The sequence below is a fragment of the Dermacentor albipictus genome, chromosome 5, assembly GCF_038994185.2.
Source record: "Dermacentor albipictus isolate Rhodes 1998 colony chromosome 5, USDA_Dalb.pri_finalv2, whole genome shotgun sequence".
In the NCBI taxonomy this organism is placed as follows: domain Eukaryota; kingdom Metazoa; phylum Arthropoda; class Arachnida; order Ixodida; family Ixodidae; genus Dermacentor; species Dermacentor albipictus.
The window spans coordinates 97901490-97913760 of record NC_091825.1 but is presented as its reverse complement, the minus strand read 5'-3'; the positions used below and the strand labels follow the sequence as shown (position 1 = coordinate 97913760).

The 12271-nt window shown below is 43.6% G+C and overlaps 2 protein-coding genes across 7 annotated transcripts in view; one reads left to right on the top strand and one right to left on the bottom strand.

Annotated features, from left to right (window-relative positions):
- The window catches only part of Reps (RALBP1 associated Eps domain containing), a 70015-nt gene extending 58317 nt beyond the window's left edge, over positions 1-11698 (bottom strand). For all 6 annotated transcript variants that reach the window (XM_065450792.2, XM_065450794.2, XM_065450795.2 and 3 more), the window contains exons 1-5: positions 11542-11698; positions 10963-11184; positions 4959-5082; positions 3133-3177; positions 2070-2170 (exon numbers count right to left, since the gene is read on the bottom strand). In XM_065450792.2, coding sequence (XP_065306864.1) covers positions 2070-2170; positions 3133-3177; positions 4959-5082; positions 10963-11118 — 426 coding nt within the window. In that variant the 5' untranslated portion in view covers positions 11119-11184; positions 11542-11698. The remainder of the gene's footprint in view (positions 1-2069; positions 2171-3132; positions 3178-4958; positions 5083-10962; positions 11185-11541) is intronic.
- A 161-nt stretch (positions 11699-11859) lies between these two features.
- The window catches only part of Caf1-55 (chromatin assembly factor 1 p55 subunit), a 30573-nt gene continuing 30161 nt past the window's right edge, over positions 11860-12271 (top strand). The window contains exon 1 of the mRNA XM_065450799.2: positions 11860-12062. Within this exon, the coding sequence (XP_065306871.1) occupies positions 12044-12062 (19 nt within the window). The 5' untranslated portion in view covers positions 11860-12043. The remainder of the gene's footprint in view (positions 12063-12271) is intronic.

The following is a 12271-nucleotide window of genomic DNA, read 5'->3' as shown; positions in this document are numbered from 1 at the left end:
TTAACATCAAAATTCAGGGGTGCGATCATTATGCGAGCATGATCATTATGCATCGTATCTGTGGACAGGAAGGCAAGAATTTAGGTTTGAAATTTAGCCTTAGAAAATCAGGTGTTATGGTATTCAATGAAGCAGTGAACAGACAGTGGCAATACAGGACCAGGAAATACACCTCGGGTAAAAGAATATAAATACCATGGTATAGGAATAAACGAAGGCTATATATACATGGAAACAGGAAAAAATAATAACAGTAAAGGGGAAGAGAAATGCAGCCATAATGAAACACAGAGCGCTATGGGGACACTAGGTACAAGGTGCTCCGAGGTATGTGGAAAGGTGTAATGGTTCTAGGACTTACATTTGGAAATGCAGTTGTTTGCTAAAAATCAGGGATACAATCAGGACACGATGGCAACCAAAGGTCAGTGGGACGCCTCACATTGGGCACTGACGGGAAGACTACAATTGAAGCTGTGCAGGGTGGTATGGGCTGGACAAGTTTTGAAGTGAGGGAAGCTCACAGTAAAATTGATTATGAAGAACGACTGAGGAATACGCAAGAAAGTAAATGGGCTGGGAGAGTGTTGAGATATCTGTACTGGAAAAACATTGATTCACAGTGGAGCAAAAGAACTAGGAAGCTTACTAGCAAGCATGCAGCCTGTATGGTGAGCAAAACAGCAGCAAAGAACATCAAGTGGAAAGTCAGAGAGGCTGAAAATAATCTCATGGGTGGTGGCAATGGAAAAGAAACCTGCCATGAGTAACTACTTAAGAGGGAAAAACGAAATCAGGAATGAAACAATTTATGATAACTCGAAGGGAAGCTCATTACATTTCAAAGCGAGATCACGATGCCTTAGAACACACACCTATAAAGCGAGATATAAAAAGGAAGAAGCATGTGCTTGTGGTGGTAAAGCTAGGGAAACAATGCAGCATGTTTTATTAGACGGTGACAACATCTGCCCTGTGGTCGATTTAGGCACCACTGGCCTCCTTGAAGCCCTTGGGTTCAGCGAGAGCAGTGGAAAATAAACATGTCCGCAATAAGGATCAGTAAGAGGAGATTGGAGGATTGGTGGAAGAAAAGTAAGGAAACGACAAAAAACGGAGACGTACAAAAACAAAGTTCATAATATGGGGTCAGAAGTTCGGTTATGGAAATTCATCGTTTTTTTTTTTTTCTGACCTAGGTAGGACACTAGGCAGTATAATAGCAAGAGTTTGGTGGCGCAACCCATCGCCTCATTCGAAAAGAGACGCTCATAAAATCCATCTATCCATCCATCCCGGCCCACACAAGAGGCCATGTTTCTACCAGAAAGCCTGTATTCGTGTATAGTGTTCGCCGCCAATGTTTCCCAGCAAACATTACAGTTACGAATGCTCCAGTTGCCAGGAAGCGTGAGAAGCATCCAGGGATCTTTCAATGCTATCACATTCCACTCTTAAGGGCAAAGCTTAAGCGTCTTCCAAATTTTTTGCTAATTTGGAAACTTAATATAAGAGTTTTTGAACCCTTATGAGATGTAGTCAAGGGTTCTACGAAAGTTTGCCTAGTCAGATAACATGATGCTGAAGTTGCATTCGCTGACCAAGCCAACTGTGACCAAGAACCCGTGAATTGTGAACAAGGAACCATGTGGGTCCTGAAATTTATGTTTTACAGCTTGACTTGGTCAATGACTGCAACTTTATCACGAGTTTTTGAAGCTTTTCTACTTTCTAGAACTTTTCTAAAACATTTGCAGCCGAAATAGAAAAAAAAATATTTCCTGGAGTCACTAAATTGTAACTTCATGCTCGGAGAAAAAATAAATAAATAGAAGTGCCTCCCAGAAAATCCAGCTCCACAATTAGCAATAAAGGTCCAGTAATGGCCAATGACAAGTGCAGCCAGACAGTGTTCCACTATAGGAAGGCTATATTTCTGGGGTGCACAAAGCTGCGAGCTTGGCATAGTGCACTTGACTGGTGCCCACTGGTGCTAAGCCTGATGTTGCAACCTCCCTCCCCCACTCATACACGCATGTAGGCCACTATAGTACACAAAAAAAAAGCACCTGATGTTGCGGTGACAGTTCAAGGTCCTTGAGGCTTGGCTGCCTGGTTGCCTTGTTGTGGCTTTTTGATGGTGGTGGCGGCAGCTGAGTTGGGTGGCCAGCTAGACGACAAAGGAAAGTCAAAATCAAATCAAGCTATGCAGTTTTGTTTATTCTACTTATTGGTTACTGACGTCCTGAGTGCCAGGCCTCAAGAAGGAGTAGGTTTAGAATACATTATGTAATCATTTGAAGACCAAATAAATAAAGAATACAGACGCACATAAAAAATGGGTGACCACATTCTCGCCATGAAATAGAGGTCATTAACGTGGGACTGAGTACAATGTACAGCAGTTCAAGAAACAGCACGAATAGAAAGAATAAAATGAAGTACATATCTTTGTACTAAAGCAGCAAACTAGCTATGGGCAAAAAAACTAGCCAATCCTAGTGCAACGAGCGTTTTCACATTCCACCCTCATTAGAATGCCACTGCAGTGGGCAAGAATCAAACCTTTGACCTTGTGCTCAGAAGCAGGCCACCTGCAGCCTCTCGCCACCATGGCGGTCAGGAAAATGAAGTACTAAAGTGCAGGCCTACACAAGCTGGTGGTCCTAATTGATTTCTTTGTTGGGCACCAAGAAGAGAGGACAAGATAGGTTAAGAGTCCCATGTGCACAAGGTGCCACCTGGTACTCTTCTGTCGTCGACTACGTTTTTTCTTCCCTTGGTGCCTATTCTGCAACTCTAACAAAACACTGGTTATATCTTTCTGCATTACATGGGCTTCCCAATGCCATTTCTCTTCCGCATTACAACTAGAATATCAGCCACCCCTGCGCACTCTCTAATCCGTGCCTCTGTTCTCCTTTCTGTTAATGTAAAGTATCAGCATATGTGGGCATTTCCACATACTGAATTCATAAAATTGCAGCCACAATGGCAAGCATTTGAAAATACCACATCATACTCAGTGGCACAATGCAACAAGCCACCTAACCATAGGGATAGGATCCCAATGACAGGAAAAAAAAAGAAAAGAAAAGAAAGCTGCTGTGTGTCACCATTATTTCAACTCACCATGGTCAGTGGTCCGATGGAACCTTGGGAGGGGAACTTCTACACCTGAAATGGAAAGAATGAAATGGGCATACAAGTCAAGGTTTAACAGCTGCTCATGAAATGCCAGCATGTCATTTTTTTAAACATACTGCCTTTCTCATACTGACACAGTGGTGCACCATGATGCTGAATCTTTTTACTTCGGTACCCCAAAATGGCACAAGGGTCGCTCAAGGGTACTCTCAAGTGCCATATAAAAATGGTGCTTGCTGGCTTTAAGGGGCCCTGAACAACCCTTTGGGCTTAGTGAAACATCATAGTCTGCGGGTAACATGCACTGCTGTGAACATCTCAGCGAAGTTTTGATGTCGTACCTATAAAAGAGTCCCATAAAAGGTACCCCATAAAAGGGTCCTTAACCACCTTTCTTTCAAGCCTCAAGAACTCCTTAGGATGAGTATCGTGCCTCTCAGGTATATATTACTGTCAAATTTTTCAATAAGACCTAGTACAGGCATAGATACTATGAGTACGATAGTCATCTTTCTTATTCTTCCTCAACGTCCTTAGTTCTGACAGAGCGGGCCGGCGCTGGTTGTGGTGCCCCGTCTACAGTGTTGCGTCACCTGGCTTCAACGTGTCTTCTTTCAGTGGAAACTGACGAGCACTGTTGGTGACACATATTTCTGGCCACTGCTTTTGACGACCTCACCTTGCCACAAGCTTTTTCCACTTTTTGGCTAATGACAAGCCCACTTCATCATAGGTATAGACCACAGTATTGTACACATACGTCACGAAAGGGAGAACTTGTTCCCAATATGAATGTTAAGAGGCAACATACATTGAGAGCATATCGCCAAGAGTATGGTTCAAGCGCTCGGTCATGGCGTTAGTTTGCGGATGGTATGCTGTACTGGTGCGGCGGACGATTCGGCATTCGTCGAGTAGTGCCTTCAAAGCATCGGAAAGAAAGGCGTGGCCTCTATCGCTCAGAAATTCGCAAGGGGCACCGTGGCACAGAATGAAATGTCGTAACTGATATGATGCAACGTTGCAGGCAGTGGCCGTCTGCAGAGCGGCTGTTTCAGCATTGCAGGTCAAGTGATCCACTGCAACAATAATCCAGTGGTTGCCTGCTGGGGTGGATGGTAGCGTTCTATATACATATGCATCAATACCAACCCGATCAAAGGGTCGACTAGGGTAGGGAAGGAGTTGTGACCGGTAGACTTGTCCGGGAGGTAATTTTTGGCGTTGGCACTGATCACAGGAGCGAATTAACTTTCGGATGTAGTTATACATGCCGCGCCAATAAAATCGGAGGCTATGTCAAGCATAGGTCATGAAGAGGCCAGCATGCATGCACTGAGAGTCTGTGTGGAAAGCATCACAGATAAAGTCACGGAGATGGCAGGGTATCACAAGAAGCCACTTGCAAACGTCAGTAAGGTCGTAAGTGGCTGGATGCAGCTGTACGAGCGAGGAGGAGACAAGCGGCCCCAGCCAACCAACAGCGGCTGAAATACACAATCCACTAAGTGGACTCCTACAGAATACCGCCCCTTGTTCCAGGTCAGACTAACACAATTAGATAATAATAATAATATTAATAATGATAATAATGAGAAAATGAAGTTGGATTATTACTTCCAGCTCTCTCGTCCTATCTTTACTTCTTATCTCTACTTTTTCACCCCATGAATGATTCACCAATACACTTCCCTATAGATTGCTGGTAGGACAGTGATGAACATTGGCAGCCTACTGCAGCAAAAAGAAATAAAAAGAAGGCCCATCTTCCGAAGTAACACCTGGACCGCAACCCCTTGAACTTGACTCACCCGAAGAGAAGATGTCCATCTTGAGAGGAAGGCCAGCCTGTGCAGCCGCTATCAGTTTCATGGCCAGGTAGAACTGGGGACGACCAAAGTGGCCCAGGCGTTTGGCACCACACAACTCGGTTATCTGGGTGAGAAATTTACAAATGCTAAGTAGAAAAGGCATGAAGGGCAAACGTCACATCAAACTACGCTGGCTCTCTCTGAACCCTCTTTGCATAATGAGAAAGGAGTGGACACAACCTGTGGGCAAATTACAATGGACTCCCTTTCGAATCTACAAGTGCATTTCGCCATGCTGCACTTGCTCCCGACTAATGATTGCTCTGGTCATACAATCTTGTTTTCTTTGGGACTTTCCCACAATTAGAAGTGCCTGAAAAGCAATGGAAATGGTGAGAACATTTCATCTACAGCAACCTCCTGGTTGTGCATTCTATTCATGCACTAACCATGATTATCAAACACCAGTGTGTAAAAAACAAGGGATGAATGTAAAGAGACATACACAGCGCATGAATAAGCAACTAGCCCGAATTTCAGCTCTAGTGAACTAACCATGCTTTGCAATTGGAGATTTAACTACTACCGTTATTAGAACTGCAACAGCACGCAGCCACACCATTAAAAAAATTATTTTTTTCAGGTTTGATGCACGTGTCACACCTGTTTGCAATGTCACACCTGCTGGCCTCAATTAGAAATCAATGCGTACCACTAAAATCCCTTTCCAAGTTATACTACAAACACAGTATGGTTTGTAGGTTCACACAGCACAGTATGGTGCCGTCATTTATCATCAACAAACCAAACCGATGTGAACAACAAAATGCAGGCGCAACTGTAATGGACAAGTTGCTCTCATCAAAAACATGGAAGGGCTTAAAGGCTTAGCTGTGGACAGTGCACCACTGCAATACTCTGCAAGTTGTTCCAAATAAGAGATGCCAGCCACAGGAAGATGTAGACTCCATTAACAAAGGGCAAACAAGAGAAGCCTCATCATGTAGCCAAAATCTCAACATGGGGATTTGTCTTTGTCAGAGAAGACAAGATGTCAAGGTAACCGCAGCCCTGCAGTTAATGAACTCAGAACTGCCGCAACCATTACTTAAAGTGGCCTGCGATGCACATTGGGCATATGGTTTGCAACTGCTGTTAGGCCAGCATGGGTCTTGGTGATGCCTCAACTGCAATGACAGCACTGATGTCAGGGTAGTTAGAATTTTACCTGCTCTAGATTATGCATTCCTCGCCAACCTCAGCAGAATGAGGCCGTGTGTATTGGCAGCAGATACAACCAGACATGCTTTTCACTGTGACGAAGTTTTGAGAGCACAAAAATAGGCATTAAAATATGCGAAGGATGAAGTAGTGACAAAGGTGGAGGAGACACACCACCCACCCCTTAATTCAAAGAAAATTTGAGTTTCCCAGATGCCCCAGCATTTCTCTCCACTCCCCTCAAACACTGCCCCACTCCCTTCCCCCATTTGTGTGAACTCTAAGCACGATGACCCTTGGTTTTCGAACAGTTGCCTGCTCTTTCTTTCTCACAAAGGAACACGCTAAGATCAGTGTAGGTGTTCATCATAATCACTGCAGGATGAAGGTTTCTCCCAGGGATCTCCAATTACCCTGTCTTGTGCTAGGCGATTCCAAGTTATGTCTGCTTCTATCCCAATTTCCTCACATCACCCAATTCTGTGGCATCCTTGACTGCACTTATGTACCCTTGGAACCTATTCTACAACTATAATAGACCACCAGTTATCTGCCCTATGCATTACATGGCCTGCCCAGCTACATAGTTTCCTTCTTTAAACTGGAATGTTGGTTAACCCCATTTGCTCTTTAATCCACACTGCTGTCTTCCTATTTCTAAATGTTACGTGCAACATTTCTCATTATACGACTCGCTGTTTAGTCCCTAACTTCTGAAGTGTAGGTACGCATCATCCCCAACACAAACTGAGGCAGCGGTTGTGGTGACAATGCTACCTGGCTATTGCGAACTTCTGGTATGTGTTACTTTTACTGGCAGCAGTTTATTACGTCACAGGCGAGTGAAATGCGAGGGTTCTTTTTTACTGAACACTGCCGGTGTGAGTGGCCGGGTTTACAAACCCTTCGGCAAAGCTACAGCACAAGTGACCTGTGGTTTTTCATGTTGCTGTCACCTTATTTATTTACTTTACCCCACTGTACATTATGTAAATAATTTTCTCCAACCTAGTCTACCCCTCCCAACTCCATCCCCACTGCTGACAGCAGCTTAATAGGACAGTTACAATGCAGTCATCAGTAACTTCCTTACCTTCCTTCATTTCGCTTAAAAATGAACTGATTTCTACTACTACTTTCCTTTTCATTTGCTTCTCTTTTGAATTTTGAAGTCGAATAACTGTTGTTTGCATGTGCTAATTTCCGTAATTACTTTTTCATTGAACTTGGGACTGGACAAAGAATCCTTTGAATAGAAAAAACTTAGAGTCGAAATAATGTTGCAGGGCCCTTTTCACCTAGTTGTTCATGCAATTTATTTTTTCTGTCTGCACATAGTTATTCTTCATTCAAGCTCCACTATGCAAGTTTATTTCATTTTTCATTGACTTCCAGTGTAAAAACTACACATTACTCTTCATTCAGAGACAGCAGAACACTTTATAACACCATGCTTACAGGTGTGGATATAAAAGTTCGCGTGGGCATTACACAAAATCACTTATTTGAACCTTTCCATAAGACATCCATTGCTGCCAGCTATAATTTTTGTTGATGTAGTTGCCTAGCAATATTTCAAGCTTATAATCATTCTAACAATCTCAATCTCAAGTACACATTCAAATAATTTCATCCTAACAAGTGAAGAACTTCCAAATTTGTTATTTCAAGCTTTATCAAACGCAGCCAAGAACAGCTGATTAGAGAACATTCCTATGACACAGTCACAATATGCCCCTGTCTGATATTCAAGCTATTGTGTACGCTGATAGCTACTACTATAATCAGTTACACACACAGAAGGCCACACCCCAGAGGCCACAGATATATTTATCAATGCCTAGATCATGACCCAAAAATAGGACGTGCCACATGAATGCATGAAAAAGGAATACCCAACTTGGCATGTCTGCATAAGCTATAGTCAATATAACATATTCCCTCCAAGCAGAGTGATACGTTGCTAGACCCACATTCCTTATTGCACCGTGCTGCCTACAGTACATCACATATCAAAAGCAAAGCAGAATACTAACAATACGAAACTTGAAGCAACATCATCTCAATAAGTTATAGTTCTAATGCAATGTTTTCTAATGCAAGTTTTCCAGTATGTGACCCCTTTTAGTTGTACCAAACTTCTCTTGACACAACCCCCCCCCCCCCCCGCTCTCTCTCCCTTACCCCTTATAAGCCTTCTGAAATTAGACTGTTTTGCAAACATGGAGATACATTTACATTTTAATTTATTCAAAACATGATAAGCACAACAGGCTGAGCTAACGAAAATGCGTATGCTTTTAACAAGGATTGATTTATATATTTTAATAAGAAGTATGCATTTGCTTTCTTGATACAACCATATTTGCTGAACCCAAATTGCGCGAGCGCGAACCCACACACGCACACGCACACACTCCATGACCCCCAGAAAAAAAGCTCATGACCCGCAGTTGGAGAAACACTGTTCCAATATATAAAGTTGTTCCTATCAGAAGCCATTTCACCAAGAAATTAGCAATGCGTCAGATATATATGATTGCGCTAGCACTTGCACAGGTCCCACATAACCCAGTTTCAAAGTCAAAACATGATGGATCGTCTTTTTGTATGGCACTGTCACGATGCTATTAGAATGATATAACATGTTTTTTCCAGATAGCTTATTTAGTTTTCCTCCCTTTTATATTCAGATACTACAGTCCCTGCTATCACAGGCCAAGGAAGGAGTGTTTAGTAGTCTCAAGGGGAAAGAAAAAACTGTACTTAAGTATGTTAGGTGTTCTGAAATGCTTCTATGTGCTTGTGGAAGTGCACTTTTATCATGTGTTTTCTAGCCGTCACAAAAGCAAAGCCAACCTACCATATGCACCGAGCTAGACAATTGCAGTTATTGACCGATAGCTTTCCTACTGCTGATACAGCACGTGAAAGAATATACAAAACATTTCCTCGGCTTCTTTACCACAATTTTATGTTCATAAACAAAATCGATTACTATGAAAACCTCTTGCCATCAGTCACTGTGAGATAGGACCAACCATATTATATGTGCTAGAATATTTTTATCACGTCACATTTTTCAAGTACCACGTTTTCTGTAGAACTGTGCAATGTATATCAAGTGATGTGCGTTCCCAACCTGGGAATTCATGTTTATCAAATTACAACTGCACCTTGAGCCACCAAGAGTGCGACGAATGTCTCCTTGCTCTCTTGCATTGCATGATCTTGATTACCAACACACTTCTCTATAGTCCTTTCATTTTTTTACAGTGAAGTGTTATTTCATGATCTTTCCTTTCTTCACTCCTCTTTTGCAGCAAATATATTATGTGTATTTTGAAGCTTGTTTATTGCTTGTAACCTGATTGTTATTGCTGCTATTATATTTATTTGAACCTCCCCCCCCCCTCAACACACACACGCACATACCAGAAACAATACTGCACCTGTCTCTGCATTCATGTCCTCTACTACGAGAGCATCCTCTCAGGGTTGCATCACTTGTAAATAAAACAAAACTACCACTTTACTGTGCCTGCACACTTACCAGCACAATAAATGAGAAAAGGTTAACACTCCAGCTCACAAAAATTGAGTTGCACTGGCCAACTACGCGAGAACAAGTGCACACCTCGTAAGCACTGATACAGAACCTTACTTGCCTGTACTGTACTAGCCTGTACTTTGACAGCATTAACATTTCTTAAAGCACATTCGAGAAGCAAATTTTTCACTGCTATGGCACTCTCCAAGCGAGATACTGCCAAATCTAACAATCTTGTGAATTATCTTGTGAATTTTGAACTTGCGAGATCATCTCAGCTGCCCGGATTTGTTGGCATTGTATAGATGCACAAAATAATAAAAAAAATACCTTTCTTTCAAAGAAAGCAAAATATCAAACTCCCTGCCATCTGTTCACAACAAAAACACGTGACGAGGTTGACTGGTCAAATGCGCAAGACGCAACTCACGCTCGGCCGCAAAATTTTACGGATCGCGAGATCTTGAAAAAGGCTGAATACCACCGCAAATTCGGAACATAGCCTGGTATTTGGATTCCCGGCCTGCGCTAGTATATGCGAACGACATAGTGCTGTACGGTTTTACTGCATACGGTCACTGCTCGCGGATTCTGCGTTTCGTTCATACTAACATGCTAGTTAATCAAATGAATGTTCGTAGAGCCTTTGACAACGCAAAAATTGCGAAGCAGGAGGAAGAAAAGAATGCTTTTACAAGATATCGAGCCTCCCATTTAAGTGCGCTGCTTCATCACAACAGGAACACCGATATTGCTCCAGATTATGCGAGTGCCGTGCTGAACGAGCTAATCATGGCATGACTGCGGAAAAGGCAAACTAAAGTCTGGAAGAATCTGAAACACTATCGTAATACGCACCAAGGCTTACGTTTCCGACGCCAGCAGCTACGGACGCGAAACTCTTCGGCTGGCTGAGCAGCTCGGCAAGTGGCAGCGAATGTAAATGCAAACCGCGGAAGACGACGCTGCGTCGACAGCTGTCAGAGACAGCGCAGCGAGACACCGTCAGCCGCGGGTGTAACCTTACAATGTAACAAGAAACACGCACAGCCAGCAGAAAGACATTTCAGTTAATAATCCACACGCAAGAACGAGAACAAACGTATCGAGATGGCCGGCCTTGATCGCTTGATTACACGGTGAGGCGGGTCATTGACCAAAGAAGTATTTCTCAGTCACGAAGTTTACAACGCTCATAAACAAAAAAATTAAGGGTGTCAAATGCACACCTACCTGCTGCAGCGTTTCCGTTGGTAGCTGTGTTGCCAGTAGCAGCTCAGATGCCTTGGAACCAGATATTTTTTCTTGGCCGTCGACGTCGTAAGCAGAGAACAGCTCGCCGAAATAGCGCTGCTCGGCATCGGTCAGTTTCAGCCCTGGGTTCTCCATCGCGGCTGACAGCTTGTGTGCTTGTAACGGCACGAATGCGCGATCAAATACTCGCTGTCAGCATCCCTGAAAAAGTAGGGGACCCGGACATCTGGCCAATCGTTCGACCAGTTACGCTCGACCCGAAAAATAAAAACGCCGCAAGCGGTAAAAATGACGTGCCGAGCACTCGGCTTCTATTTCACACCACCGGCTGCCCGAGCGTCGACGTTTAATTCACGGAGGTGGGATCACAAAACGACATACTTAGAGCTGCAACGGAACCGCTTGACGGCAATTACGAGCCGAACACTCATATGGCATGACAAAAATAGTAGGCCTAGATATCCGGTCTCTGCCGGCTATTTCGGCTCCTACGCATGCTATCGGGAGGTTACAGGGCACCAGAGATTGCGAGAGTGACTCAAAAAGAACGGGTCGTACCTCGCCTGCCATGGAGTTGGTCACCAGTTAGCCTTCCTTCCGAATTTTACGACGTAAAACGAGCCCCGCGCGACTAACCCATCCTTCGTCGTCTACCATGCACACACCGAAGTCCGGACCGACATTCGCCCGTAGTAAAAAATTCACTTGTATCTTTTTAGTCGTAGTTGTCGTACTAACAAAAAATTGGTGACAAAGACAAACGCGGAATATTGGGAAATAACATTACATAACTTCTTTATTTTCCCGTAAAATACGTTAACTGCTATGATGAGCCGGTAATTGAGACAATTAGCCAATAGCGGATGGCATTTTGTGACTGGTTGGCGGATTTGGCGCGAGTCGGCGAGGGTATGCGCATGTCAGCCGGCATTGTCTCGCTGCAAGAAACCGGCGCTTACTGAAAACTTGTCAAAAAGAAGGACTCGTCGGTACAATTAGGACCATTAATCAGCAACTGTAGCGCAGTTTGTTTTGTTGAGCAGCATCTCGAGGCACAGAAATGGCAGACAAGGACGCCGGTGAGTTGATTAAAAAACATTGCAAGCTCCTTCTCCCTGAGCTGCGTGTGTTTAAGATGACTGGTCGAGGCGGTGGCGCGGAGGCCATGTAGCTCAAGTTTGAGGCTATTGCCCTCCAAGAGTACGATATTTGAATCGTTACTTTCATACGCACTCTCGAAAATCACCAGAAATCATGGTTGCCTGTTTTGTGCAGCATCTATGAAACA